The 27,328-nt window shown below is 41.0% G+C and overlaps 1 protein-coding gene and 1 long non-coding RNA gene across 2 annotated transcripts; one reads left to right on the plus strand and one right to left on the minus strand.

Annotated features, from left to right (window-relative positions):
* WNT8B (Wnt family member 8B) lies at positions 1-27,328 on the minus strand (the record flags this gene model as incomplete). The annotated part of the gene is made up of 6 exons (XM_082854993.1): positions 1-546; positions 756-898; positions 1,652-1,777; positions 2,600-2,738; positions 3,498-3,531; positions 27,261-27,328. 6 exons carry the CDS (start codon positions 27,326-27,328, stop codon positions 1-3), a joined length of 1,056 nt encoding a protein of 351 aa, XP_082711119.1.
* On the plus strand, positions 1,129-4,484 carry LOC309971683. The gene is made up of 3 exons (XR_014326752.1): positions 1,129-1,219; positions 3,509-3,671; positions 4,336-4,484. It is a non-coding gene; the product is annotated as an uncharacterized lncRNA (long non-coding RNA).

Genomic DNA, 27,328 nt, shown 5'->3' on the forward strand with positions numbered 1-27,328 from the left:
TTAGGGTTTTCTCCCGGGTTTGTGCGCCGCGCCCCCCCGCGGCCGGTCCGCGCGACTGCAGAAGTACTTGGTGACCCGGCGGCGGCACTGCTCGCAGCGGACCGCGCAGCACCAGTGGAACTTGCAGTTGCAGCTGGACACGGTCTCGGCGCGGCGCTCCTCCACCGCTAGCCCACAGTCCCCGCAGAGCCGACGGCAGCTTCGGCGCTCCCAGCGGCCCAGGGCCCGGCCGCGCCGCAGGCACTCTCTGCCTTCGGTGCCCAGCAGTCCTAGCGTTTTGTTCTCCAGGCAGTAGTCTGGGGAGTCCTCCAGGTGCACCAGCTCCCTCGTGGAGATGGAGCGAAAGGTGTCTGCGATGGCGCCGCGGCCCGCCGCGCTGTTGCCAGCACCCTGCAGCAGGTCCACCTTGAGAGCTGCGTGGTACTTCTCTTTCAGGTGCGCGCCCACCTCTCGGAACTCAGGCAGCTGCAGCCAGCAGGTCTGCGTGGTGCAGCTGCCAGACACGCCGTGGCACTTACACGTGCGTTTCATGGTGCCCTTCACCGCCTGGGAAGAGAGCTAGGAGTGAGCGGGCCAGGGATTAAGCACCTGGGGAGTGTCACCCTCTGGCGATTGCGAGGATTCTAGCTAGTCTACGTGCCAGCTGCCTCGATGCCGCATTTTCCCAATCTGATGGATGAATTGAAGAGCCGTCCGCACCTAGGGCTGGTAGTGGATGGAGCCAGCTGCCTGACCCCCGGAGCTGCAGGACTCACCTTGCGGCCAGCCTCGTTGTTGTGCAGGTTCATGGCTGCCCGAGCATCCTGTCCTGTCTCCAGGGCATCGACGAACTGCTTGGATATTGCCTCTCCGAAGCCCACGTTGTCGCTGCAGCCTCCCCACAGCCAGCCTTGGCCCCCTGGAAAAAAGGCAGTGGGAAGAAAGGACGGCCTGGAGCCTCCTGGGCTGCTGGTTCTAAGTGGGTTTGGGGGATCTGAGGTGGGGAAGGGTTCAGGTGGGGCGAGTGCCCTGTCTCCAAATTAGTTTCACCCTAGATTTGTTTTTGCCACCTTTGTGCTCCTACTTCCAGCTTCAGCCAATCCCGTGTCCCAGGACGTAAGTAGCTGCCAAGTGAGGCAGGTGCCTGCTCACCCCGTTACTATGTTCCTGGCCTTTGGGCAGAGTATGCAGACCTCCGCCAGCAACTGACGTCTGGAAGGGACATGATGGTGCAAAAAAGGTGAGGAAAGCACAGCATTGAGGGGGAGAGAGAAGGGCAATTGAGATAATACGGAACAGCAGTTGGCAGTTGAGCTGCAGGGCAGAGGGTTGGAAAGGATAGTGGAGGTAAACAGTGGAAAGGAGACAGGGATAAGCAGCATGGAAGGGCATTCCCCCTATGTTTGAGACAGTAATAGGAATGATTCTGAAGGCAGGGTTCTTCCTTTATCATTACTGTGTTTAAATTAAGGAAACCACCCAGAGAAGGGTCCCCAGCTACGTTTAGCCTAGTTTGTCACTGTAGGGTTTGGGCTCAAACTGGTTTGCCCTGATTTTCCTCAGATTTAGAAGAATACAACTCTTGTTCACCCCACCAAGTACCCACCAAGCTTTTCACTACTTAAGTGAACTTCATTGGGCTGCCCTACCCACCCTCAGGATCACTACTCACCCAGTTGCCCATTGCGGGAGTCATCACAGCCACAGTTGTCAAAATCCCCAAGGCTGCAGTTTCTAGTCAGAGTGTACATAACCCCGGCAGAACTGATAGCATGTACAAATGCTGTCTCCCGATTAGCTGACAGGAACCAAAAATTGAGTGAGTTAGAGGGAGGAGTTACAGCCCAAAGACATACCTTTAATACCATCGTTATACCCGCCTCTCCCTGTTCCGTTCTATTTCCTCACCTTTATAATGTACCTTACTCTCTTCCAGGGTCTGCTCTAGCCCTGGTCTCAGCCCTGCTCTTCTTCCTTCCCATCTTTTCAGGTCACACATTTTATGACTGAGTGGCTAGATTATTTGATATGGGTGAGATTTAGGTGGGAAAGAGCCCAAGAAAGAAATGGGGGAGAATCTGAATGTCAGGTTGTAAAGAACCCATCCCCACTTCCTCCTGGAACACTGAAGTCTGAGAGGCAGGTGCTAGTTCTGGAAAGAACCACTGATTGGCAGCTCTTTCACTTCCTTGCATGGCCGCTTTTTATCTTCTCCATGGGAATCTGGGCTCCAAGTCAGTTCCCACTTGCCCTGTACCTCTCTGCTAAGCCTGCTGAAGGAAGGGGCTAAGAGGCATGAAGATTTACGACCCCTACCTACCTTATTTATATTTTGAGGAAGCCTTTAACCAGCCGGGAGACTGAGGGTGGTATAGGATTGGGGGTGAGGCAAGGTCCATTTGTTGAGCAGTGAGGGTGTTGGGGAAGAAGGAAAAAAGCTCTATAGGTAGGAAAGAGGAGCTGGAGAAGGAACAGAGAAGATGCTAGAGAGGGAGATGACCTGAGAGCAGAGACCAGCTGAGGAACAAGGGTGTAGAGGAGGCAGGGGGCCATCCCTGGAGAGTGGGGCTCTAACCTGTGGCCAGGGGGTCCAGGGAGCTGTGGCCGAGGCTTTCCTTACCACTGCGAAGGCCGCCATGGCTGGACAGCTGCAGGGCTCTCTCAGGGCAGTTCCAGCGGTCCCAGGCAAACTGGTATTTGCATTCTTCAATACCACTCTGGGCACCAGCTGCCACGCTGCTGGAGTAGATCAAGTAAGCCTGCAGGGACACAGGGGTCAAACTTCAGACTCACAGCAACTGAACTTGGGAGGCATTTGCCCTAAAGTGGCCAAGCACCTCTTTTCCTGTGCACTCCCATCCCTCCAAAATCATGACAGAGTAAGCACTTTAAATATGCTTTTAACATCACAAATAACATCACAAATAAACTTAGGTAGAAACCTAAGCCTCAGAGAGGTGATGTAAAACAGTGTGCCCAAGGTCCCACCACCAGCAAATATCTGAAGTAGGAATGAAAATCAGTTTCATTAGACTCTAGACCTCACTGCCTTTATTCATTATACTATTCTGTCACTCCAAAATGAGCCTCAATTACATAATTCATGGATTTTCAGCCATTTTCACCCTACTACTAGCTTAGAAGAGAACATTTTGTAAGCTGGAAATGTCCTTAGACATCATGTAGTATAATGCCAGCACTTGAAAGATGGAAGACAGCCTCCCACCCTGCGCTGAGGAGGATGGGTGACTGTATCCTGACACTGCGAAAGAAAACTTCTCTGGCTCTGGAAATTCTGGCCATAAATTCAGAGTCAGTATTCCTGAGTTCTTGTCCTGGCTCTGACACTAGTTTGCTGTGCGGTTTGGGGTGTGTCCGTAACCATTTCTGTGCTACAGTTTTTCTGCCTATAATATATACAGCATAATAAAAGATATAATAAAAGATATTGATATGTGTAGTCTTCAGTCAAGAAGCTGAGTGAAATCCAAATAAATCGAAGGAATTTTTTTTCTTACCTTTGGACCAGTCATCAGGAAATTGTTCACTGACCTGGAAGAGAGAAAAACCACAGAACATAATAGAGATACACCAATTCATTGCTGCTGCCAAGAGTTGTGAGAATTACTTCAGCAAATATGCAGGCACACCTCAGAGATATTACTGGTTTGGTTTCAGACCACTGCAGTAAAGTGAATATCACAATAAAGCCAGTCACGTGAATGTTTTGGTTTCCCAGTGCATATAAAAGTTATGTTTACACTATACTGTAGTCTGTTAAGTATGCAATAGCATCATGTCTAAAAAAATACAATGTAAGTGCCTTAATTTAAAAATACTTTATTATTAAAAGTGTTAATCGTCACCTGAGCCTTCAGCGAGTCGTAATCTCTTTGCTGACAGAGGGTTTTGCATCGATGTTATGCTGCTGACTGACCAGGGAGGTGGTTGCTGAAGGTTGGGGTGGCTGTGGCGATTTCTTAAACTAAGAGTAAATTTTGCCGAATTGATTGGCTCTTCCTTTCATGAATGATTCCTCTGTAGTAGGCAATGCTGTTTGATAGCATTTTGCCCGCAGTAGAACTTCCTTCAAAACTGGAGCCGATCCTCTCAAACAGTGCCACTGCTTTATCAACTAATTTATGTAATAGTCTAAGTCCTTTGTTGTCATATCAACAATACTTACAGCCTCTTTACTATGGGTAGATTTCATCTCAAGAAACCACTTTCTTTGCTCATCCATAAGAAGCAACTTCTCATCCATTCAAGTTTTATCATGAGATTGCAGCAATTCAGTCACATCTTCAGCCTCCACTTCTAATGCTAGTTCTTTTGCTCTTTCCACCACATCTGCAGTTACTTCCTCTGCTGAAGTCTTGAACTCTACAGTCAGCCATGAAGATTGGAATCAAGTTCTTCCAAACCACTGTTAATGTTGATCTTTTGACCTCTTCCCATGAATCATGAATGTTCTTAATAATGTAGAATGGTGAGTCCTTTTCGGAAGGTTCTCAATTAACTTTGCACAGATCCATCAGAGGAATCTATCTATGGCAACTATAGCCTTATAAGATGTATTTCTTAAATAATAAGACTTGAAAGTGAAAATTACTCCTTGATTTATGGGCTGCAGAATGGATGTTGTGTTAGCAGACATGAAAACAACATTAATCTCGCTGAACATCTCCATCAGAGCTCTCAGGTAACCAGGTGCATTGTCAATGAGCAGTCATATTTTGAAAGGAATCTTTTTTTTTCCCTGAGCAGTAGGTCTCAACAGTGGGCTTAAAATATTCAGTAAACCACGTTGTAAACAGATGTGCTGTCATACGGGCTTTGTTATTCCATTTATAGAGCACAGGCAGAGGAGATTTAGCATAATTCTTAAGGGCCCTAGGATTTTCAAAATGGTAAATGAACATTTGCTCCAATCTAAAGTCACTAGCTGACTTAGTCCCTAAAAGAGAGTCAGCCTGTCCTTTGAAGCTTTGAAGCCAGGCATTGACTTCTCCTCTCTAGGTATGAAAGTCTAAGATGGCATCTTCTTCCAGTAGAAGGCTGTTTCATCTACATTGAAAATATGTTTCACCTCCTTCATTAATTATCTTGGCTAGATCTGGAATCTGGATAACTTGCTGCAGCTTTTATATCAGCATTTGCTGTTTCCCCTTGCATTTTTATGTTATGGAGATGGCTTCTTTCCTTAAGCCTCATGAACCAACCTCTGCTAGCTTCCAACTTTTCTGCAGTTTTCTCACCTCTCTCAGGCTTCATAGAATTGAAGAGAGTTAAGGCCTTGCTCTGGGTTAGGCTTTGGCTTAAGGGAACGTTGTGGTTGGTTTGATTTTCTATCCAGACCACTAAAACTTTCTCCGTATCAGCAATAAGGCTGTTTCACTTATCATTCTTGTGTTCGCTGGAGTAGCACTTTAAATTTCCTTCAAGAACTTTTCCTTTGCATTCACAATGCAGCTAACTGTTTGGGGAAGAGGGCTAGCTTCCGGCCTGTCTTGGCTTTTGACATGCTTTCCTCACTAAGCTTAATAATTTCTCACTTTTGATTGAAAGTAAGTGACTCTTGTTTTCATTTGAACACTTAGAGATCATGGTGGGGTTATTAATTGGCCTAATTCCAATATTGTTGTGTCTCAGAGAATAGGGAGGCCCAAGGAGAGGGAGAGAGATGGGAATGGCTGGTGGGTGGAGCAGTCAGAACCCACACATTTATTAAGTTTGCCATCTTATATGGGCATCGTTTGTGGTGCCCCCAAATAATTACAATAGTAACATAAATTTTTTTTTTTTGGCCACGCTGCACAGCTTGCAGGATCTTAGGTCCCCGACCAGGGATTGAACCCAGACCCATGGCATTGAAAGCAATGAGTCCTAGTCACTGGACTGCTAGGGAATTCCCACATCAAAGATCACCATGACAAATATAAAAGTAATGAAAAAGTTTGAAATATTGCAAGAATTACCAAAATGTGACACAGAAACACTAAGTGAGCAACTGCAGTTGGAAAAATGGCACCAATAGATTTGCTCAGTCCAGGGTTGTCATAAACCTTCAATTTGTAAAAAATACAAGATCTGTGAAGCACAATAAAGCAAGTCTGTAATTGAGAGGAAGAAAGGGAAAGTGGTTTTTCCAAGGAAAAATTTTGCATAAGGAATCTACTTAATTTAGTTTTTTAAAAAAAAAGAACATGTACAAAAGGAGCTAGTATTATGGTTTGCTTGGATTTTTAAAATTTCAAATACCAAAAATGTTGGGAGTAATGTTTGATCGTTATTTTGCCAAGGAGTGGGAAGAGAGCTAGCATTAACTTGCTACTGTCTACCAGACACTCTACTCTCAGTATTTTACATGTTGATGTTGTTAAATCCTTACTATCTTGGGCATTGTTATCCCTAGTTTTCAAATAGGGAATCTGAGACTCAAAAAAGTTAAATATATTGTTCAAGCTCACCCAGTTAATTAGTGATTGAAGCAAGATCTGAATCCAGGTCCATCTGACTCCACAGGACTCTGAGAAGGATAGTTCTCTAATCAGAAAGAGGTAAACAGTGGAATAACTTTCTAGGGATTGAGTCATAATTAAATTTGAAAAATAAATAATCTGACTCTGGAAAATATTTTGGCTGTTCCTTTCAAAACTAAAAATGGACTTGCCACACTACTTAGCAGTTCCACTGTTGGGCATTTATCCCAGAGAAATGAAGACTTATTTTTACTCAGGAACTTGTATTCAGATGCTCATAGCAACTTTATTCAGAATAACCAAAAATTGGAAACTACCCAGATGTCCTTCAAAGGGTGACTGGTTAAAAAAACTGTGGTACATCCATACCATGGAGTGCTACTCAGCAACAAAAAGGTATGAACTGTTGATACACACAAACACTTGGATGAACCTCAAGGAAATTAAACTGAGTGATCAAAGCCAATCTCAAAAGGATACATACTGCATGATTTCATTTATGTAGCAATGGTTAAATATGTAATTATGGAGCTAAAGACTAGATTAATGGTTACCAGGGGTTAGGGATAGGGGATGGATACCACTATAAAGTGATAACACCAGACAGTCTTGCGGTTATGGTAAAGTGTCTTGACTGTGGTATGGTTTTGCAAAGCTATACATGTGGCAAAATTGCATCGAGCTATACACATACATACATATATACATACACACACACAAATAAGTGTATGTGAAACTGAAGTCTAAATAAGCTTCATGGATATTGTACTATAGCTGTAAGATGTTAACACTGGGGGAGGCTGGGGAAAGGGTGTGTGGGACTTCCCTGCATGTTTCTTTGCAACCTTCTGCAAATCTATAATTATACAAAAATTAAAAATATACATACAGGGGCTTCCCTGGTGGCGCAGCGGTTGAGAGTCTGCCTGCCGATGCAGGGGACATGGGTTCGTGCCCCGGTCTGGGAGGGTCCCACATGCCGCGGAGCGGCTAGGCCCGTGAGCCATGGCTGCTGAGCCTGCGCGTCCGGAGCCTGTGCTCCGCAACGGGAGAGGCCACAAAAGTGAGAGGCCCGCGTACCGAAAAAAAAAGAAAAAAAAAAAAATATATATATATACACATACATACATACATACATACATAATCTAGAGTGCCGGAGATTTGGCAATTGGACTTCAGTATAGGCATTTGAAAATTAATCCAAATATATTACCTATTATCTTTCTTTTTCCATTATAATGGGAGAAAGTAACATGGGAATCGTTATGTATTATTCCATGAAAATTGGTGTAACCTGCATTTCCAAAGGCCAGTAAGATGCTAGCCATCACAGAAAGTGGGTTGGAAATGAAAAAGGCTAAGAAAGTTCAGTTTCTCATCAGAGGCCAAAATAGCTTGACTGGCATCATACAGAACACACACAACACCTAAAATACGGGTAGTTTTTGACAAACAGTATCAATAAACTGAGATGCTGCCATATGAGAGAAGATGGAAAAGGTTCAGAAAGAAATGTAACAGACTTTTAGAAAATCATAAAAGACTACAGAGTCTAGCAAAACCAAGGCCTACTTTTTGATGCTTGGCAAGCAAAATTAAAGCAGCAGTAAATAAAAAGAAGCAGTACTCTCTTGGGGACAGTAGTACCAGCAAAGCATAAAAATAAATTCAAAATGATGTGAATGAACTCATAATTGCCAAAGCCATTATGGGTTTGGAGATAAATTTCTGATCCTTAAAGACTAGTGTCAGACAAGTCAGCCAGTTCCTGTGCCTCAGATAAAGAAGCCTGAGCTTGCTGTGTCTCAGAACGGCAGTCTTTATGTGAGGGATAACTTTTGAAGACTTTCATACGTTACCAGGCCAGACAGAGGCTAGTTCCCATTCCACAAGACAGACAGACAGTATCAGGAAAGAAAACAAAGCAACAAAATGAAGACTGGGTGGCAGCCAAAGGAGAAAGCTTAACGGTGAGCCTGGGTCAAGAGACTTCCTTTGAGAGGACACTGAGTTGAAGTCACAGAGAGTGATGAGCAGAGATGCTAGAAGATTCTTCTTTCCTCGAAGATCCTACAGTATGTAGAGATTTGTATGATATGCTGGTATAGCCTAGTTGATTAATGAATGAGATGTAATTGAGCACTTGCCATATGACACAACTGTAGGCCTTATTTGGATAATATTCCCCGTAAGTTGACTTGGGTTGTTAACCCCCGAGGTATTTGCAGATATATTTGAACCACATGGCAGGGGTTACTTGTATCCAGTATGAAGAAAAGACTCCAGTATGTCCTTGCACTCCGCACCAAAGGAGGAGGGTCTTGTTCTTGATTAATGAGATGATGGCAAGGTGTCCTTTTGAGGAGTAAAATAGAATATGGATTACAGAAAGCATAGTGAATGTGTAATGTGAGGAGAGCAAAAGAGGAAAGAATTTAAGCGTTTGTATGGGTGCCACCTAGGGACAGTAATATGATTAAAGGAAAGATGCTAACAAACAGTGGAAGATAGAGACAGCTCTACAGAACATGGTCCAAGCAGCATACTACTAGACGAAGGTGCAAGCTTCCCATTTCCTATATGTACAATTGCTGATGACACTACACAGGTTGGGTGTCAGTCAAAGGGTTTATGTCTTTCTGGACCCTCCCAACTCTTAGACCTTTTGTTAAACTCCAGACTTGCATATCCAACTATATTCCTTTTTTTTAAAGAACTAGGGTTTGAGTCCTAATTTTTTTTTTTTGGCCATGCTGCACCTCACGGCTTGCAGGATCTCAGTTCCCTGAGCAGGGACTGAACCAGGGTTCCCTGCAGTGGAAGCACAGAGTCCTAACCACTGGACCACCAGGGAATTCCTCCAACTGTATTCTTGACATCTCCACTTCAATCTTTAATAGGCAGCTCAAACTTAACACATCCAAAACTGAACTCTTGATCTTCGCTGCCACCATTTCAAACCTGCTCCTCCCACTGTCTTCCCTATCTAAGGAATGGACAGTTCTTTCTTCCATTGGCCGGACAAAAATCTTGGAGTCATCTTTGACCTTTCTTTCTCTCACATCCTGTATTCAGTCTGTCATCAACTCCTGCCAGCTCCAGCTCAAATTATATCCAGACTCTAACAGGTTCCCAATACCTTCACTGCTGTCACCCTGGTCCAAGCTGTCATTATCTCATGCCTAGATTATCATTAAGGCCTGCAAACTGATCCCCTTGCTTCCACCCTTATTCTCCCATAATCTATGCTCAAAAATGATTGGTCCCTTTAAAAAGTGATCCACTTAAACTATAAATCAAATTTTGCCACTGTCTGCTCAAAATCCTCTAGTGGTTTTTTATCTCACGTAGAGTGATAGCCAAATTCTTATTGTGGTTTATAAGATCCTATACAATCTGACACCCAGTTAGGCCTCTGGCCTAATCTCCTACTACTCTCCCCTCACTTACTCTGCTCCAGCCACGCTGGTCCCCTTGTTGTTCCTCCAACACACCAGGCACTCTCCAGCCTCTGGGCCATTACACTTGCTGTCTTTTCTGCCTGGAATGCATTTTACTCAGATAGCCACACAGCTTGTTGCTTCACCTGCACTGGCCTTTTAATCAAATGTGTCATTCTCCCTGAGGTTTTCCTGGATCATCTATTTAAAAATTGAAACTTCCCCCACCCTTTTCTCTGCTTCATTTTTCTCCACAGCACTTTTCATCATCTGAACACTAGGTTTTACATCTTTATTTGTATATTCTCCTTCCACTAGACTGTAAAGCTTCATTAGGCAGGTTTTTTTTTTTTGGTCTGTTTTGTTCACCAGTTATTATCAGTGCCTGAGGATAGTAAGCATTTAATAAGTATTTGTTGAATGAAAGAACAAAGGAACTCACATTTAGGGGTGGGAGCAGGAAGAAGTATCATCTGAGGAAACTCAGAAGGAACAGCAATCTAGAGAGATGGGGGAAAGGAGAGAATCCTTCATTCGTGCCCAAGGTCTTACCACCATGATTATGCAATATCTCCCAAATCTTTACCTCCAACCCTGACTTCCATCTTGAGATCCAGAGCTACATTTCCAAATGAATGCTAGACTTCTCTCCTGGGAATGTATCAAATTGTGAGGTCAGTATGTTTATTTTTTTTTTTAATTTTAACTATTTAATATTAAAACACACACTTTTCAAATAACTCCAATGCCTATTCCAAAATATTAACAATGATAATATGATATGAACACTTATGGGATATGGTTAAAACTTGTGTTTTTTCTTACAAGGGAAGCACACAGCTATTAGAAAGCACTCTCAATAACAGTATAATCCTCAAAGGTTGGGGTGGGGTGGGCAATTGGTGCAAGAGACAAGAAAATAGTAGATTATCTGTGAAAAAGTCTTCCTGGAGATTATAATTAGCCTCCCTCCCCACTCTCATGCTGGTTGAAAATCACTGTTATATTGAGAGAAAAACTCTCCTTATTTTTAAGAATTAAAAAAAAATTTACTGTGTGTAATTTTGAAATCAGCACAGTGAACCTAAGAAAAATAGGTAACGTAATCAAAAAGATAAAAGCAAAAGTTAAAGAATTAGAAAACAGAAAAACAGTAGTTTTATAGAGCTGTCTTTGAAAGATAATAAAACAGCAAATCTCTAGCTAGAGTCACCAAGAAAAAGAGAAACACAAATACATACAATTAAGTTGATTCATGCAAAGAAAATACTATAAAAGGTTTCAAGGGACTTCCCTGGTGGTGCAGAGGTTAAGAATCTGCCTGCCAGTGCAGGGGACACAGGTTCGAGCCCTGGTCTGGGAAGATCCCACATGCCACGGAGCAACTAAGCCCGTGCGTCACAACTACTGAGCCTGCGCTCTAGAGCCCGCAAGCCACAACTACTGAGCCTGCATGCCACAACTACTGAAGCCTGCGTGCCTAGAGCCCATGCTCCACAACAAGAGAAGCCCCCGCAATGAGAAGCCCGTGCACTGCAACCAAGAGTAGCTCCCGCTCGCCGCAACTAGAGAAAGCCCGCGCACAGCAATGAAGACCCAATGCAGCCAAAAATAAATAAATAAATATATTAAGAAGCAAATAGATTTCAATATATCCTATTTTCTTTAAAAATTTTTAAAACTACAGATGATTTTCTAGGAAACTATTACTAAATTTGCCTTATTATGAGGCAGAAAACCTGAGAGAGGAAGTTCTAGAGCCAGAGGGTCAGTGTCCCAGCTCTGCCACTACTAGCTATGTGACCCTGGGAAGAGACTAGTCTGTGCTTAGTCACCTCAACCATAACTAATGTGGGGATGGTGTGGTAACCTCAGAGGGTCGGTGTCCCAGCTCTGCCACTACTAGCTATGTGACCCTGGGAAGAGACTAGTCTGTGCTTAGTCACCTCAACCATAACTAATGTGGGGATGGTGTGGTAACCTCAGAGAGTTGTTGAGAGGGTCAGATGAGATAATACTTGTATAGGACAAATGACAAACTGGGGGAAATGCTTACAATATATGACACATGAAGAGCTCTTACATATTAAGAAGAACAAAACAAACACAGAACTTGAAAAAAAATAAAGGACACAAACAACACAAATCCCAAAAGAAATAAAAATGGCCAGTAAACAATGGAGGAGAGTATGTTTAAAAGTTAACTCATCTTCCATGCCAAACTAGCCACTTCTCCTGACTTTACTAGTTTTTTTTCCCCAGTCTCTCTCAATCCATTCTCAACATCCAATCAGTTATTACAACCTGTGTGTATTTTACCTGTTTTATTTTGTGGTACGTGGGCCTCTCACTGCTGCGGCCTCTCCCGTTGCGGAGCACAGGCTCCGGACGCGCAGGCTCAGTGGCCATAGCTCACGGACCCAGCCGCTCCGCGGCATGTGGGATCTTCCCGGACCAGGGCATGAACCCGTGTCCCCTGCATCGGCAGGCGGACTCTCAACCACTGTGCCACCTGGGAAGCCCTATTCTACCTTTATAATATTTTTCACATACCAGTTCCCTCTTTTCTTTCTCGCTACCTCGGTGACTCTCATTGTCGCAGCCTTAGTTGTGGCCTCCGACCTAGACCACTGTAGAAGCTCCACTAATAAGATTTCTCTACATAACATTTTTTATCCCATTTAATTCAGTGTAGAGTCTGTAGCTAGATCAATCTTCTGAAAGCCTGATTCCGATGTCATCCTACTCAAGAATCTGTAGTTTTCCAACTCTGGACACTCAAGGCCCTCCATAATCTGACCCTACATACCTTTCCAACCTCATTTCCCATTAAATATCCCTACTTGTCCAGTCCTCTAGTCAAGCTGAACCAGTTGCTATTTGTGGAAGTCCATGCATTCATGCCTCTATACCTTTGCTCATGCTGTTCTGTTAAATCTTACCTATTCTTAGTATTTTCAACCAATAGTGCTGAGACAACTGGATATCCACATACAAAAGAATGAGGTTGGATCTCTACCTCATACCGTATAAAAATTAACTAAAAATGGATCATAGACCTAAATGTAAGAGCTAAAACTATAAAACTCTTAGAAGAAAATACAGGTGTAATTTTTCATGACCTGGAGTCAGGCAATATTTTTTTAGACATACCAAAAGTACACATAACCAAAGAAAACAGATAAATTGGACTGAATCAAAATTAAAATCTTTTATGCTTCAAAAGACACAGTCAGGAAAGTAAAACGACAACCCACAGAACAGGAGAAAATGTTTACAAGTCATATATCTGGTTAGACACTTGTATCCAGAACATATAAAGAGCACTTACAACTAAAGAGTAAAAAGGCAAATAACCCAATTTGAAAACAGACAAAGGATCTGGATAGACATTTCTCCAAAGAAGATATACAAATGGCCACTAAGTACATGATAAGATGCTCAACATTGTTAGTCATCATGGAAATACAAATAAAAAACACAACAAGAATTCTCACCCACTAAACTAAAATTAAAAAGACTATAACAAGTGTTGTCAAGGATGTGGAGAAATCAGAACCTTCATACATTGCTGGTGGGATTAAAAAATGGTGCGGCTACTTGGAGAATAGTCTGGCAGTTCCTCAAAAGGTTAAACAAGGAGTTACCATATGACCCAGCAATTCCACTCCTAGGTATTTACTCAAGAGAATTAAAAACATGTGTCCAACAAAAACTTGTACATGAGTGTTCATAGCAGCATTATTCATGATAGCCAAAAAGTAAAAACAACCCAAATGTCTATCAAATGATGAATAGATGAATAAATTGTGGTCTATTCATACAATGGAATATTATTCAGCTGTAAAAAGTAATGAAGTACTGACAAATGCTACAACATGGAAGAATCTTGAAAATATCATTCTAAGTGAAAGAAGCCAGACACAAAAGGCCGTAAATTATATGATTCCATTTATACAAAGTGTCCAGAACAAGCAATTCCATAGAAACTGCAAGAAGATTAGCAGTTGCCAGGGACTGAGGGATGGAAGAATGGGACATGACTGCTAATGGATAAGGGGTTTCTTTTTAGGGTGATGAAAATATTCTAAAATTGATTGTGGTGAGGGTTGCACAATTTTGTGAATATACTAAAACCCATTGATTTGTACACTTTAAGAGGGTAAATTTTATAATATATGAATTATATCTCTATAAATATGTTAAACACCTTACTTATTCTTAAATTAGTATCTAGCTCAAAAGCCACAGTCAGAATTTTTCAAGACTCACAGCATCATTTTTCTGCCTCACATAAAGGTTTTCCTTTATTCCCTTATAATCAACTATAAATGGAGCCTGCCTTGATTATCATTGTATCCCTTCCAGCTCCTAATATAGTTCCTTGAACATAGCAAGTACTCTATAAAAGCAAATTAAAGGGTTTTGAAAAAATAATCGGAGGGTCATCAGAATCAACAGAAAATTCTAGGATTAAAGGGACTGAAAAAGGATTTGGGGGACTATGAGAACGAAGTTTGTGGCAAGCCTGTGTTCCCACTAATTTTCTAGCATTGTGAGCAGATGAGCCTGCTACATTCACAGAAGATTATTCCACAAGAGCAACAGACAATGAACACTGAGCAGATGTATACAGAGGTTGATGTTATAATCAAAACTTTTAGCAAAGTCAATCTGACACGCTTAATGCTATATGTAATTGTTATTGTGCTTCATAGTAATTAGGCATAAGTAGTAAGCAATTTACATAAATAACTGTAGTTAGTTTTGCTTTTACACTGCCAAATAAAAATTTTATAATTGTTTCCTCTCCTTTGGTTAGTTTTCCAGTGTATATACTGGTAACATATAAAATTTAATTTCTATCACAAAAATAATAGTTAACGTTTATCGAGTATGTAAGGAACTCTCTGAGTGCTTTACCTGTAACATCGTTTTCAATTTTTATAACAACCCCATGAGGTAGGTACTGGACTACTTATTGAGTGTTTATTCTGTGAACACAAAATACTATTTTTACTGCTTTACATGTTTTAAACTCACATAATTATTACAACAATTATATGAGGTAGAAACTAGTATGTATTCCATTTTACAGACACAGAAACTGAAACACAGAGTGGTTAGCCAGCGTCACACAGCTAGTTAAATGGTAAAGACAGGGTTGGAACCTAGTCAGTCTGGTTCTGGAGCATGTACTCCCTTACTGCTGTGCTTTTCTGTAACCCATATATCTCTTGCTCATATTCCCACATATTAATCCAGGACTCCTGATCCCAAAAAGTTCTTGATAAGTATTTCCTGGAGGTCTCAGGGATGTTTTGCACACAGTCAGAAAAATCTCAGTTAACTATCACATTGTCTCTGCTGCTTTTCTATTATTCCATTGCTCCAGCTCTTCCTTCTGCTTCATGCCTACCAGGCACCCATATCTGCCAGGCTCGGCTTTATCTACCACCACATCCCCTGGGCACATTTTGGGGGTACTGTTGCTGCTCACGTTGGGTTCAACGCATAAAAAAGTAGGGACAAACAAATGTACCACACTAATGCAAGATGTTAATAATGGGGGGAATCTGTGCAGGGGAGAAGGGGAGGGGATATATGGAAACTCTGTACTTTCTGCTCTAGTTTTCTATAAACATAAAACTTCTCCTTTAAAAAGTCTATTTTTTTTAATGTAGGGGCAAATGTCTTTTAACCCCTTTTAGAGTTTTACTTTTCCACTTGAGTATCAAAACTGCCATTTGTGTATAAGTTCTTACAGGGTTTTAGCAAAATAGTTCTTTTGTTTTTGCTTATAACAACCCCTGGGAAAGAGACTCCTAGTCACCCTCCAACCTCCTTCATTGAACTGAAACTGAGGGGCTTGCTAACAAATTCCAGTGACAAGCTTTATAGTTGGATCTCCTCAATTCCCTTCTTTTAGAGAGAATCCTCTCCTGAGAAGACTCCATAGTCACTCATTTAGATAAACCTCTGGGGCCTGAGCCTTACCAATTTTCCTGATCTGCCTATATATACTGGATCCAAGTGGTGGACCCAGCCTGGAGCCCCTTCAAAAGGTGGCCCTTTCAAAGGGTGCCGTCCTTGCGAGGAAATGAGCAATTTTAAAAAGTATTAACTAGAGACTCTGTAGTGTTCTGTTCATACCCTTCTTGGGATCGGCTTTCAGGGACCTCATGCAAAAAGTGCCTTTGCCCACCCAAGAGCAGTGTGCTTAGTCTTGACACCCTGGCCATTATTGATTCACCTACCCTGGACCTCTTCCACTCCTATAATGACTCTGAAGAATAAGCACCAGTGAACTTTCTGATTTTAGGGAAGACTCTTTATTACCTTGGAAGCTGACAGTTCCAGTGGCTCAAAAGCAAACACATGGAGACTAGGGTCTGACCAGATAAGCAGGATAATTTCTCAGTAAGACTCTGACTGAAGCTCTAGTCCTGCCCCTGTCCCCAGATGCCTGAAGAGGGTTACTTTGGTGTCAGCATCTCCCCAGTGGAGGAGGGTGTAAGCAACAACCACACTCCACCAATCCCCTTTAACTGTCAGGTGGCCATAGTGCCTGGCCTGGACAGGACTGGATTCTTTCCCTACCTCCTGTCTCCTACCATCTGTCTTGCTTTAGCATTCTTTTAGAGGTGTTCCATTAGTCTGGGACAGTGAAGTGCAGCCTTGGAGTATGTAAAACTGGTGAAGTCTGAATGAGCTTTATGGATATTGTACTACAGTTGTAAGATGTTAACACTGGGGGAGGCTGGGGAAAGGGTGCATAGGACTTCCCTGCACATTTCTTGCAAGCTTCTGCAAATCTATAATTATGTAAAAATGAGAATGTAACATACATACGTGTATACATAATGTGGAGTGCCGGAGATTTGGAGAAGGGACTTCATTACAGGCATTTGAAAAACAATCCAGATGTATTATTTGTAGAGCGTGTGAGAATCTTCTGGGGTTTATTAAACATGAAAGGCCCTCAGCTCCAGAGACTCTTGTTGGGTGGTGGTGATGGGGGAGTGGGTCAGAATCTGCATGTACACGTTCCCGAGACGGCTATATTGCAGATGATCCTGAGAGTCCGCTTTGAGAAGCACTGGTCAGTGGGAGAACAGGGAGGTGCCTACAAGCATCTGATACCTGGGTATAATTTGAGGGCCTGGGAGACTCAAATTATTGCCTCAATCTTCTGGAAAATGGCTGCTCCAACTGCAACAGTAACAAATAGGTGGACATTCTCTTCTGTTGTGTCTGGATGGAGCACCTTCTGGTTTCGGTAGTTCCCAGAGCTCTCACTGGTCATTGCCTTGAGGTGCTGAGTCTCTGATTGCACTGAGTGTTAAAACCGTGGATCTCATTCCTTCCCTGCCGTTTTTTCTTGGTATTGGTGTTTTCCTGGTGATTACAGCTGCCTTGTTTATGCCCACCTTCCGCATTCCAAGGCTAAAATATCTGGGGGGGATGGAATATGCTCACAAGGATTCTGAATCTTTATCTAGGGGCCCTCTGTCCTCTAAGAAACAAGCTAACTACTTTCACTCATGGAAGTCTTTAAGCCATGACTATGATTTTATATTCTCAGACGACCTCCACACTCTTGCCTTCAACCTTAAAGTGAGTCTTTACTCATTTTTTGGCCTATGCTTTTTCCTACAAGCTTCTAATGCTATTTCATTCTTCTCCCAAGTTAATTTACCAACAGTAAGAATTTGAGAGAACAATCAGATCTCTCTCTCTCTTTCTCTTTTTCCATCAGTCATCCTGACCTCTCACAGTAATGTTTCACTCAAAGTAACCTCTGCTGATACTGGCTCCCATCTGGGCTGGTTAGCCAAATTGTGTCCTTTTGCTTGTCTTTACTACCTTTTGCCACGACTTCTCTAATATCAACATTAACAAGTTCCTTCCCCTTCCTTTTAAGTCCTTGCTATTCTCTTCATTACTAAGTATCTTTTCAACACTTGTTAAGCAGCCATCCACGCATACAGATGCATTAGTAGTTTTGAGGTTGTGGGTAACCGCTAAAGCAGAGAGAGCCCTGTGGACTTTCTGTCATTTCCCCATTGCTTCTCTGCTCTAGGGACCTTCTAAACTTGCAGCACCTCAGTGGCTGTAATCTGGCCATAATCTAACCACAATTCAAAATTCTTTGATCTAGGGCACAAACACCCACACCTTTCAACATTACATATCTTTTCTTGTGGCCTATATGGCCTCCTGAATTGCCTATTCCATACTCAACCTGATCACCAGCAAAAAATTTTCCCAGGGATCTGGGACAGGAGGGGAGGGACTTTAGATCAACCCAAATACGAATGCCACAGCTTCTCTTTTAGCTCTTGGAAAGTCTCCAAGTTTCTTTTGTTTGTTTGTCTTTTCTTACCTAACATTTGTTATCCATAGATCCATACACTCAAATTTTTAAAGCTCTCTTCACCTGATACCATTTGAAGAAATTACTTTATTTTACCCCCTTAGGAAGTTCTAGAAAATTACAAGTTCCCATTCTCTGTTAGCTATGTCTCATTGTGGACAAGCGGTTGCAGCCATTATCCAATTAGTTGTACCCATTTCTCCCTATTTGCGGGCTTTCTCCAAACTAGGGTAGCCCATGAGGCAGTCTGTAGCACATCACTTTGTACCGTGAGTGGTGCAGCCGCCCTGGTGAGGACACATGCCTGGTTCTGTATAGTTCCATGGCACAGGACCGGGAGCACCCAGCACTATGCTATCTGCAGGCTTGCTTCTCCTTTTGCATGACCAGGACGTTGTTACTGGGCTAAGTTTGTGCGCATGATTCCCTCTCCCCTCAGTATGAGAGTTCCCTCCCAGGAAAGAACTCAGTCTCACGCAGAAAGCCTTGCAGGCCAGCCTCACTAGTTTCCCAAGTGTGCCCAGATAAATTTGAATCCCAGTGGTTGATATGGCTTTGATATGGCTTTCCCTTTTTCCCTTCTGCACACATGTTTTTAAAAAGCAAAGCTTCTAAATATAATTATAATTCTCCAGAATTTGGTGTTTTCCTCTCAATGCCAAGGACTTTCATCTCAATGCCCTCTCATCCCCTCCTTTCTTCTGCCTCCTTTCACTTTCCCCACAGGTTTTTGAATAACAGGTTTGGTTTCTCCCTGCCCTTTGAGGTCCATAGAAAGTGTTTGGGTCATGAAGCTCTAGTTGGCCTACTTCAGGAGAGACCATCGGTTTATAATAACTTTGGGTGATGGCCCAGGGAAAAGAAGAAGTGGTTGTAAATGAACGTAGATACAGATTTCCGTCTGGTGATTTGGCACAGAGAGAGTACAGGGGAAAGGTTAAGGGGAGGGTCCAGAGTAGGGGAGCTGCTAGAAGATGCCCCAGTGAAACAACTTTCTCTTAGAATGAATGTCTGAAGGCCAGGTTTTTCACCTCATAGAGCTCATGAGGTGCACTGGGCCAGGGAAAGCCCAGAGACAGCTCTTTCTGAGCAAACTTCATCGTGACTCTAGCCTCTACAACATCAGTCCCACAGAGCACACACGCACCAGCCCACACACAGAAACGTACGTACATACACAATTACATATATAGAAGGTGAGCTTTACTAGTGACTGTGACATAATATCTCATTGGTCCAAACACTTTCACTACCTTTGCTGACAATACCTGAGGATATTTAAGCTAGAAATAATTCACTGTACAATTAGAGTTAAGTTTAAAATGCAGCTTTTTCTAAGAGTGACCAGCATGACTAATTCTTATCCACTGTAAAGTAGAAATAATTGTTTTAGTTATGGGGAGGGATTAGGAAGTAGAAGGCACAAGATAGCTGAAGTCTTGAAGGGAAGAGAAGGATTCAGAATTTCAAAGGCAAGTTTCCTCCTACTTAAAAATTTGTATTTCAGTAGATTGAATAGAACAGAGGCCAGATTACAGTGAGTAAACAGTTATGAAATGAAAGTAGCTAGTATAGATTCATTGAAGGAGTACGGATATGAAAGGAAAGAGAGAAAGAAATGTTGCAGTGAAGATTGGGGCCAAGTGAAGGTTTTTTTCAAGATATGTATAAAAGGAAAAATTAACAAATGTGTAGTTTTGGCCATATCCCCATATCTATTTCATGGATTTAAACTCCCTCTCTTTTTTCAAGGGGAATTCAGCCCTATAAATAATTCTCAAACTGTTTTATATAAATGTGAATTTTCTATATTATAATGCAATGCCCTAAAATATTAGGGAAAAAAAAGTCTTGTAAACCACTTGGCAAGGAGAAAAGGAAGGAAGGAAGGAAGGAAGGAAGAAAGAAAAAGTAAGGAAGAAAGAAAAGTTAAACAGATGCCTCAGTTTTAGCAGTTGTCCTTAATATTTATATTAAAATCCCACAGTATCTCAGATCTAGCCCTTGCCAACTAAGTAGTGGCAAAGATAATATAATAGCCCAAAGACAACTGTGTATCATGGGTCTCTGCAAAACAATCTCAGGTTTCTTCCCAAGCAAATCACAGATTTTCAAGGGATAATCTTTTCCCTTGAAACTGAAAAGTCATTTGTATTTCAGGATATTTTATAGAGTGATAGGCTCTCTTTCCTTGTCCTCATTTCCTTCCTTCTTTATGTATTGTAGCAAACTCTGCTGAGAAACACTGAGATACAAAAAAGCACTTCAGCATTCAGCATGTAAATGAGGACTGTAGCTGGGAATAAGCTGTACTCATTCTCCATTCTGTGGTCTCTAAGCGAAAGCTGCTAAGGTACAGCTCAAACCACTGTTCCCAGAAAGCCTGGGATTGCAGGAACCTCTTCCAGGATTGTTATGAAGGCAAAGAATTTTGTTTTGTTTTATGATCTTGTAACGTTGGTCCCTGTAGTGCAGCCTTTAGAAAATATTCATGTTCTCAGTTGCATTGGTGGATCAGTCAATCAGTTTATATCAGGATCAAGAAGGGAGGTATGCATGGTAACTATAAAAATTATCCTACAACACAACTAGGTGACCAGTTCAAGGCAGGAAAATTGACAGGCGTTGGCACTTTGGTACCATTTTCATTACTTAATGGAACAAAATCCAAATGGATGGTAAAATTTTCTTTCCTCAATCTGACCCATTTATCAATTTCTGTTGCCTTTGCTAACCAGCCACAGCTCAAATAGAAATAAATTCAAATATTTTTTGAATAAATTTTCTCTTTTTACTCATTTGTTTTCTTGATTTTTCCCCCAAGGGCAGTCATATCTGTATGATGTTCCCCAAGATTCACTCTAATTACTGGCTCAAGATCTCTCAGACACAAGATTTCTTTTCCTATCATTCTTTTTCCTATTTTGAACCATGGTAGTATTTGGAAGATTTAAACAAAGAGAAATATATGCAGTTGACAATGTTACAAGAAAGTATAGATGAAGCAAGAGGAGCTTGCAGTTGATAACTGTTGAAGCTGAGCTATGGGGGTTCATTATATATGCTGTTCCCGGCTTTGTAAGAAAATGAAAATGTTCATAATATAAAGTTAAACAACAGAGTGAATAATCCAAACAGAACCAATCATCTATGCAGTCTAGGCTCTACCAGATGCCTTGGATTCACATGAAGAAATGCCAGACATGATAAAATGGTGCACTATCACTATTTATTATCTTGGGTAGTATGGAAAGGAACCTTCAAAGTCTGATATGGAGAGCCTGAGTAAAGCAAAAGGACTGTGATTTATGGTAGCAAGAGAGAATTACAGTCTTGAATGAAGGGGAATTTTTCCTCATGCAGGATGTTTTAAGCTTGACCTAGTAAACATAAGAATTTCATCTATGGAGTTGCATAGAAAGATTCAACTATTGGCTCACTTACAGGGTCTTATTGAAACTACTGGCACATAGCCTCGTACTGTGCTGGTACTGCAGGATGCTGAAGTTGGAAAAACATCCTATTAAGAAGAGTGAGTTTGAACTGGTCAGATAAAGGTAAGTTTAAATGATACCCCTATGGTCTGATTTCTCTTGGCCTGGAGAAAACTCTGACCTTAGAAGCATACAGTGAAATGATATGATCAATAACAAGAGCCGACAATAAAGATTGAGAAAAACAAACCATAAAAGTTTGGCTTATAATAAGGCTAGAGAGTCTGTCCAAAGTGGATGGTAGTTTCTTTCAAGAGGCCCTCCGAGTGTAGGTATATTTCAAATGGGAGGCAGTGGGAAACGTTATTTATGTGAACCAAGCTCAGAGTTCCCCCAACTGATAACCCAGCATGATCTTTTACCTAGGAAGAAAAATCTGCTTTCTGAAAAATGAGGGTTTATCCTAAGAAAAATTGTACTGACCTCTCTCTCTAAGCCCTATGAATTCTCTTCTGCCTTTCTGATGAAAATAGGGAAGAGGTTTTCTTTCTGTTTGGGGTTTTTTTTTTTTTTGAAGATCAACACTATACATTTATTCTACACATCTCCCCATCATGTGCTTGAATTAGGGATATTGGGAAATTTGTTTTTACCATTGGCTAGTTACTTTGATAATCAAAAGGCGAAAGAGCTCTAAAGATTCCAAGTGTTTATTTAAAAGCTGTTAGGAAATGAAATGAAATTAAAAATGATGAAATGAAGGACACCCACAATAATTCTTGAACTCCTGGAAATCCTAACAGATGCTGTAAATATAGGTCTTTATTCTTAGGAAAATATAGTCAGAGCTAGCTTCCTTATGCTATACATAAACTTTTAACATCAGAGGCAGTACAGATAGTACAGAAGTTTTTGAACTGATCTCCAAACAAACACAAACCCACTATGTTGAAAAGAACAAGTAATTTGAGGTTTAGGGCAAAAGCCAGTACTTCACACATCTAATCCAAATCAAAGAGACTGCAGATAGTTTTTGGTGGGATGAAAGGAGTGAAATAAAAATAAATTCTATGGGTAAATAAATGTAAGAGACAATTTAAATAAGCTAACAAAAGAAATACCTTAAAAAATAAAAATACTAGCCAGGTACAAGCTTTTGTTTCTCAATGCCAGACTTCTGCATCTTTGTCAGACAAAACTGTTAGTATCATTAAAAACTCCCAGAAGAATTGGAGTTCCAGACAGAGAAAGGAGTCCGGCCACAGAATGAAGGAGCATGGTCCAGTATTCTGGCTACTGAGCTACAAATCATGGGCAGAGGAAACAAACCAGAGTCTTGTCTGCCACAGGATAGTTCAGTGGCTCAGTGTAGCAAGTGGTGTAGAGTCAAATTCCTGTCTCACTACTGACAAGCTGTGTGTCTTTGGCCAAGTTACACAGTGAACGCTCACTAAATGTTGGTTCACAATATTATTATTCCTGAGTATAGATTGTGTCCCAGGATATGGGGCAGAGCCAAAGCTAATCATAACTTACCCTTTCTCAGGAGTCTATAGCTATATAGCAGTAAGAACTTCAGTAAACCAGGCAACTTTCTACTTTTAAGCTACAAAATGTGAAAAAGGAGAGCAGAGAACAGAGGTAGCTAATTTAACCTGGGAAGACTTCCTGGAGGAGGGATTACCTGAACTAAGTCTTTAAGGATGAGCAGATGGCAAAGTTCTGGTGGAATCTTTGGACTCTTTTAGCCAAAAAACCATTTCACCCAAATGTGAGCAAATAAAATCCTTTGCAAATGTCCTGATTTATAATAATAATAAAATCAGCCAGCAGATTAAGAGAATTTGATCATATCAATTGGATAAAAAAAAGAAAAGAATAAATGGAGCCCAGGAAAAAGGGATTTTATTAATAGTCCAGAGAGAATTAGCATTACCCAGTATAGAGCAGCATTAAACCAATTGTCCCAGCTGGGAAAAAGAAAAAACAAAAAAGTAAATCCTTTCCATGGAAGAGAGAGGATTTGGAATGAAACTCCTTTTCTTCTAGCCTTTTAAAAAATACTCCCATTTTTCTCTATATAATATCACAAAAAGGAGATCTTTCTTTGTGTCATATTATCATCTACGCACACAGAAATGAAGATGCACCACGGAGCGTCCTCCTCATCGTTTATACAAACTGGTTTTGTAAGAAAAGCTGTAATGAAGTGTCTCCTCCCAGACCTCACAGCCTTTGTAAATGATAATAATAATTATTGTATTAATATTATTATCTATGGCAAGAGATATAGAGACACTGAAAGGAAAAATGCAGGGCTCCACTATTGAGAAATCAATGACAAAATGGGAATTAAATTTCAGTGATCATGTCTCAAGCCCTTAGAGGGACTTCCTACAGTGCAGCTGCCAACCTAATCCACCTCCGAGTTACTCCACGAATACCAAGCCTTTTTTTACGGACTATAAACTTTTTTTTATTGAGAAGGGAAGCGATTAGGTATGTGAATCTTTTATACTGGCATATTATTTTCCTAATTTCAAAGCAATTTCACACACCTTACTTTTTATTTCCCCAACTTTGCAGATTCCCAACCTCTATGAGGATGAGAATCCCTTTTTAATCTGACAAAGTTTAGTGGATTCTCACCTGTTCTTCTTTTATCTGTCAGTGGGAAGAACTCAACAAAAACTTAATATAAAAACAAATTACCATGAATTCAATAATTTTTAAATGAGTGTGTATTTTATTGTTCATAATATATGTGAAAAATAGTTTCACATATATGCAGACAATAATAAACTATAGATGATGCTTGGTGAGAACATGGACTCAACGCCCCCCCCAACCACACACACATGGTAATTGAAGTGCTTGCTAATCAGGGGTTCTGCGTGTGATTATCAGATGAAATTTCAAGAGCCATAGAAAGGTTACCCTAAAAATGTACCTGGAGAGAACCAAGGAATTATGTATATCAAAAGCTGCCTTACAACCCAGAGATTTCAGATAAATTCTTGCTCTACTGCAGAAAAGAGAATGACCCTATTTAACTCCTTTGGAAAGAAGGAGAGGCAGTGATCTCTGTTAAAGAATGAGGACAGAGCCAGCGTTAACCTCTATGTCCCAGTGCATCTTTCTGATTTGGTGATTGAGTGGAGCAGAGAGAGAGAGAAATGGATAGAACTGAGCAAGACCCAGTATCATTGTGAGACATCATTGGGAGTAAAATAAAGGTAAGAGTTAAGGAAAAACATGTTCTAGGCCTGTTCATGCCAGATAAGAAAGTATATTGGAAGTGAAAAGTCAAATTGGTTTATCTCTGGCCACCATTACAACTGTCTCCATCTCCTTGACTGTATCATGCATTCATGCGTTCCCATTCTCTCTCTCGTTTGTTGTTGTTGTTGTTGTTTGTTTTGTTTGTTGGAGCCATTAGGATTAAGAAAAACAAATTCAAAGGAAAGATTTTTCTCAAGTTACTAAAGGAAATTATCCTCAGAAGTATCCCAACAAGAAGAAACTGTGGAGAATGCTTCCCCCCCACCAACTCCCACCCAATTATCTTGTACTGAGATACCTAGTAAAACTGCATGTTGTAGGTGAATGTCATCTTTATTCTCTCCTTTTCAAGCCCAGGAATTTCTGCTGATGGACTCTTTTAGACAGTAATTTCAGGAAAGCCTACAATTGAACAGCCAAGCAGAAATTGTGGTTCTATATTTGTTAAATGCTTTTGAGGTCGTCACATAAAAGGTTGATAATGAAGTATTAAGAGAAACTCTGAAAGGCTGCGGTTGGTCAAATTTCTCTGCATGGCACAAAGGGGAGGATGACCTTATGCAAAACCCTGATAGTTCCATTATAAGAATAACCAAGATTTAATGTGAAGTTTAAAAATCACTTTCAAATGCTACCCAAACCAGACTCTTGGCAAAGTATAAATGTTTCATTCAAATTGGGGCTTATAGGGAAAAAGCAATTAAAATCTAATTGCATTATACAGGAGATTTGTACATTTTCTCCTCAAAGTCAGGCAAGGAGAGAAGGGGTTCCTAAACCCTGTTTTTAAATTAGAACTTTCTTTCACATCTCTTTTTTTCTTGTCTCCTTTTGAATCCAGACACTTGAATTTGGACAGACAAGCAACCCAGCCACCTTTCAGTGTGGCTGTGTCAGTATCGGAATGAAATGAACATGACCCCCTCCAGCAGGGAAGGAACACACAGTAAAGGTATTTTTTATAGAACAATTCTTCACACTGCCCTGGTGACTGGGGAAAGGAGTCTCGTGTTTCTCTTTTGCTGATACTGAATCAGCTGAAGAACACCATGAACGTCAGTAGAAATGCTCTGAAATAGCCTGCTCTCCCTTTTGTCTTTTTGTTCTCATGAAGGAGAGAGAAGACAGATTTTTTTTTAACATGAAATATTTAATTAAAATGCCAATTAAAAACCGACCAGTTATTCGGTGGTTCAGTTTATAATCGGCGATGTTGCAAATCATGGCGTTAACTTGCAAACTGTATTAATTTGGCATACTTCTGTTCGACTCTCTAATAAAGATGGCTATACTCACTAAAGATAAGAATACATTCTTAACTAGCATAGGAAGCTGATTTCAGCAAAGAAATTCCTATTCTTGTTTTCTCAATAGTTAATGTAGCAATTGGATTTATAGCTTGGTTACACAGATGGGCAAAATTAGAACTGATAGAGAAACTGAGTTTATATCTTAATTGGAGAGAGATTCCAAACACCTTAGCAACATGCATCTCCCAGGTCTTACTTCTGTATGTTATTGCATACTTACTTATTAACATTTCCATACATAGACCCTTATACGGTTTCCAAGAGCTAAATGAAAATGATGATAATATCATCTATCATTTGTACAATGGTTTATAGCTTACAAAGCACTTTCACACACATTTTCTCAGCAATTTAGAAATTTGTGTAAATGGAATAAATTAAATACATTTGTAGAGAAGTTTAGATTTCTAAAACAGTTTATTTCAAACACGTTTATTAACCCACTAGCAACTCGGTAGCTCGAGCAAATTTTTAGTCTCTAGGAAGTGTCAATATGGGCAGTTACTTAGAATATTCTGAAAAAAATTAAAGTCAGAAAGTGCAAAATAAGATCCAATTGAATTTTGTCTCCAGCCTTCACCTCAAAGATCAGATTCAGCAGACGGTAGAACTTGCTTTGAACCACCACCTTCTTCTCCACAATGCGGACATCAGGATTTGGTAAAAAGGAGTACTGTCCATTTCCCCAAAAAAGACTTCGAATATTTGTGGTCCAGCAACTTATAAAAGTAAGAACCCCTCCTCTCATCTGATCATCCATTCCTTTATTACCTGGGGTCCTAAAGATTTACTAAAACCGGCCATAAATTTAGGAAGAGCCCTACTCCACGGAACAATTTTTTTCCTAGGAGAGATCCCAAGGCTTCCAACAGTTCTGGAAATGAAAATAAGCTCTCTCCAATAGATTACATACATTTACCTATTCCCAGTTCCAGGTAAGAGTCCAGGTTACTTACCAGGTGTGGCTGAGTTGGAGGACACAGGTGAAAAGAAAGATGCACACAGAAGGCTTCGGAAGCAACAT

Source organism: Leucopleurus acutus (genome assembly GCF_964270905.1).
Source record: "Leucopleurus acutus genome assembly, chromosome: 14".
Lineage (NCBI taxonomy): Eukaryota > Metazoa > Chordata > Mammalia > Artiodactyla > Delphinidae > Leucopleurus > Leucopleurus acutus.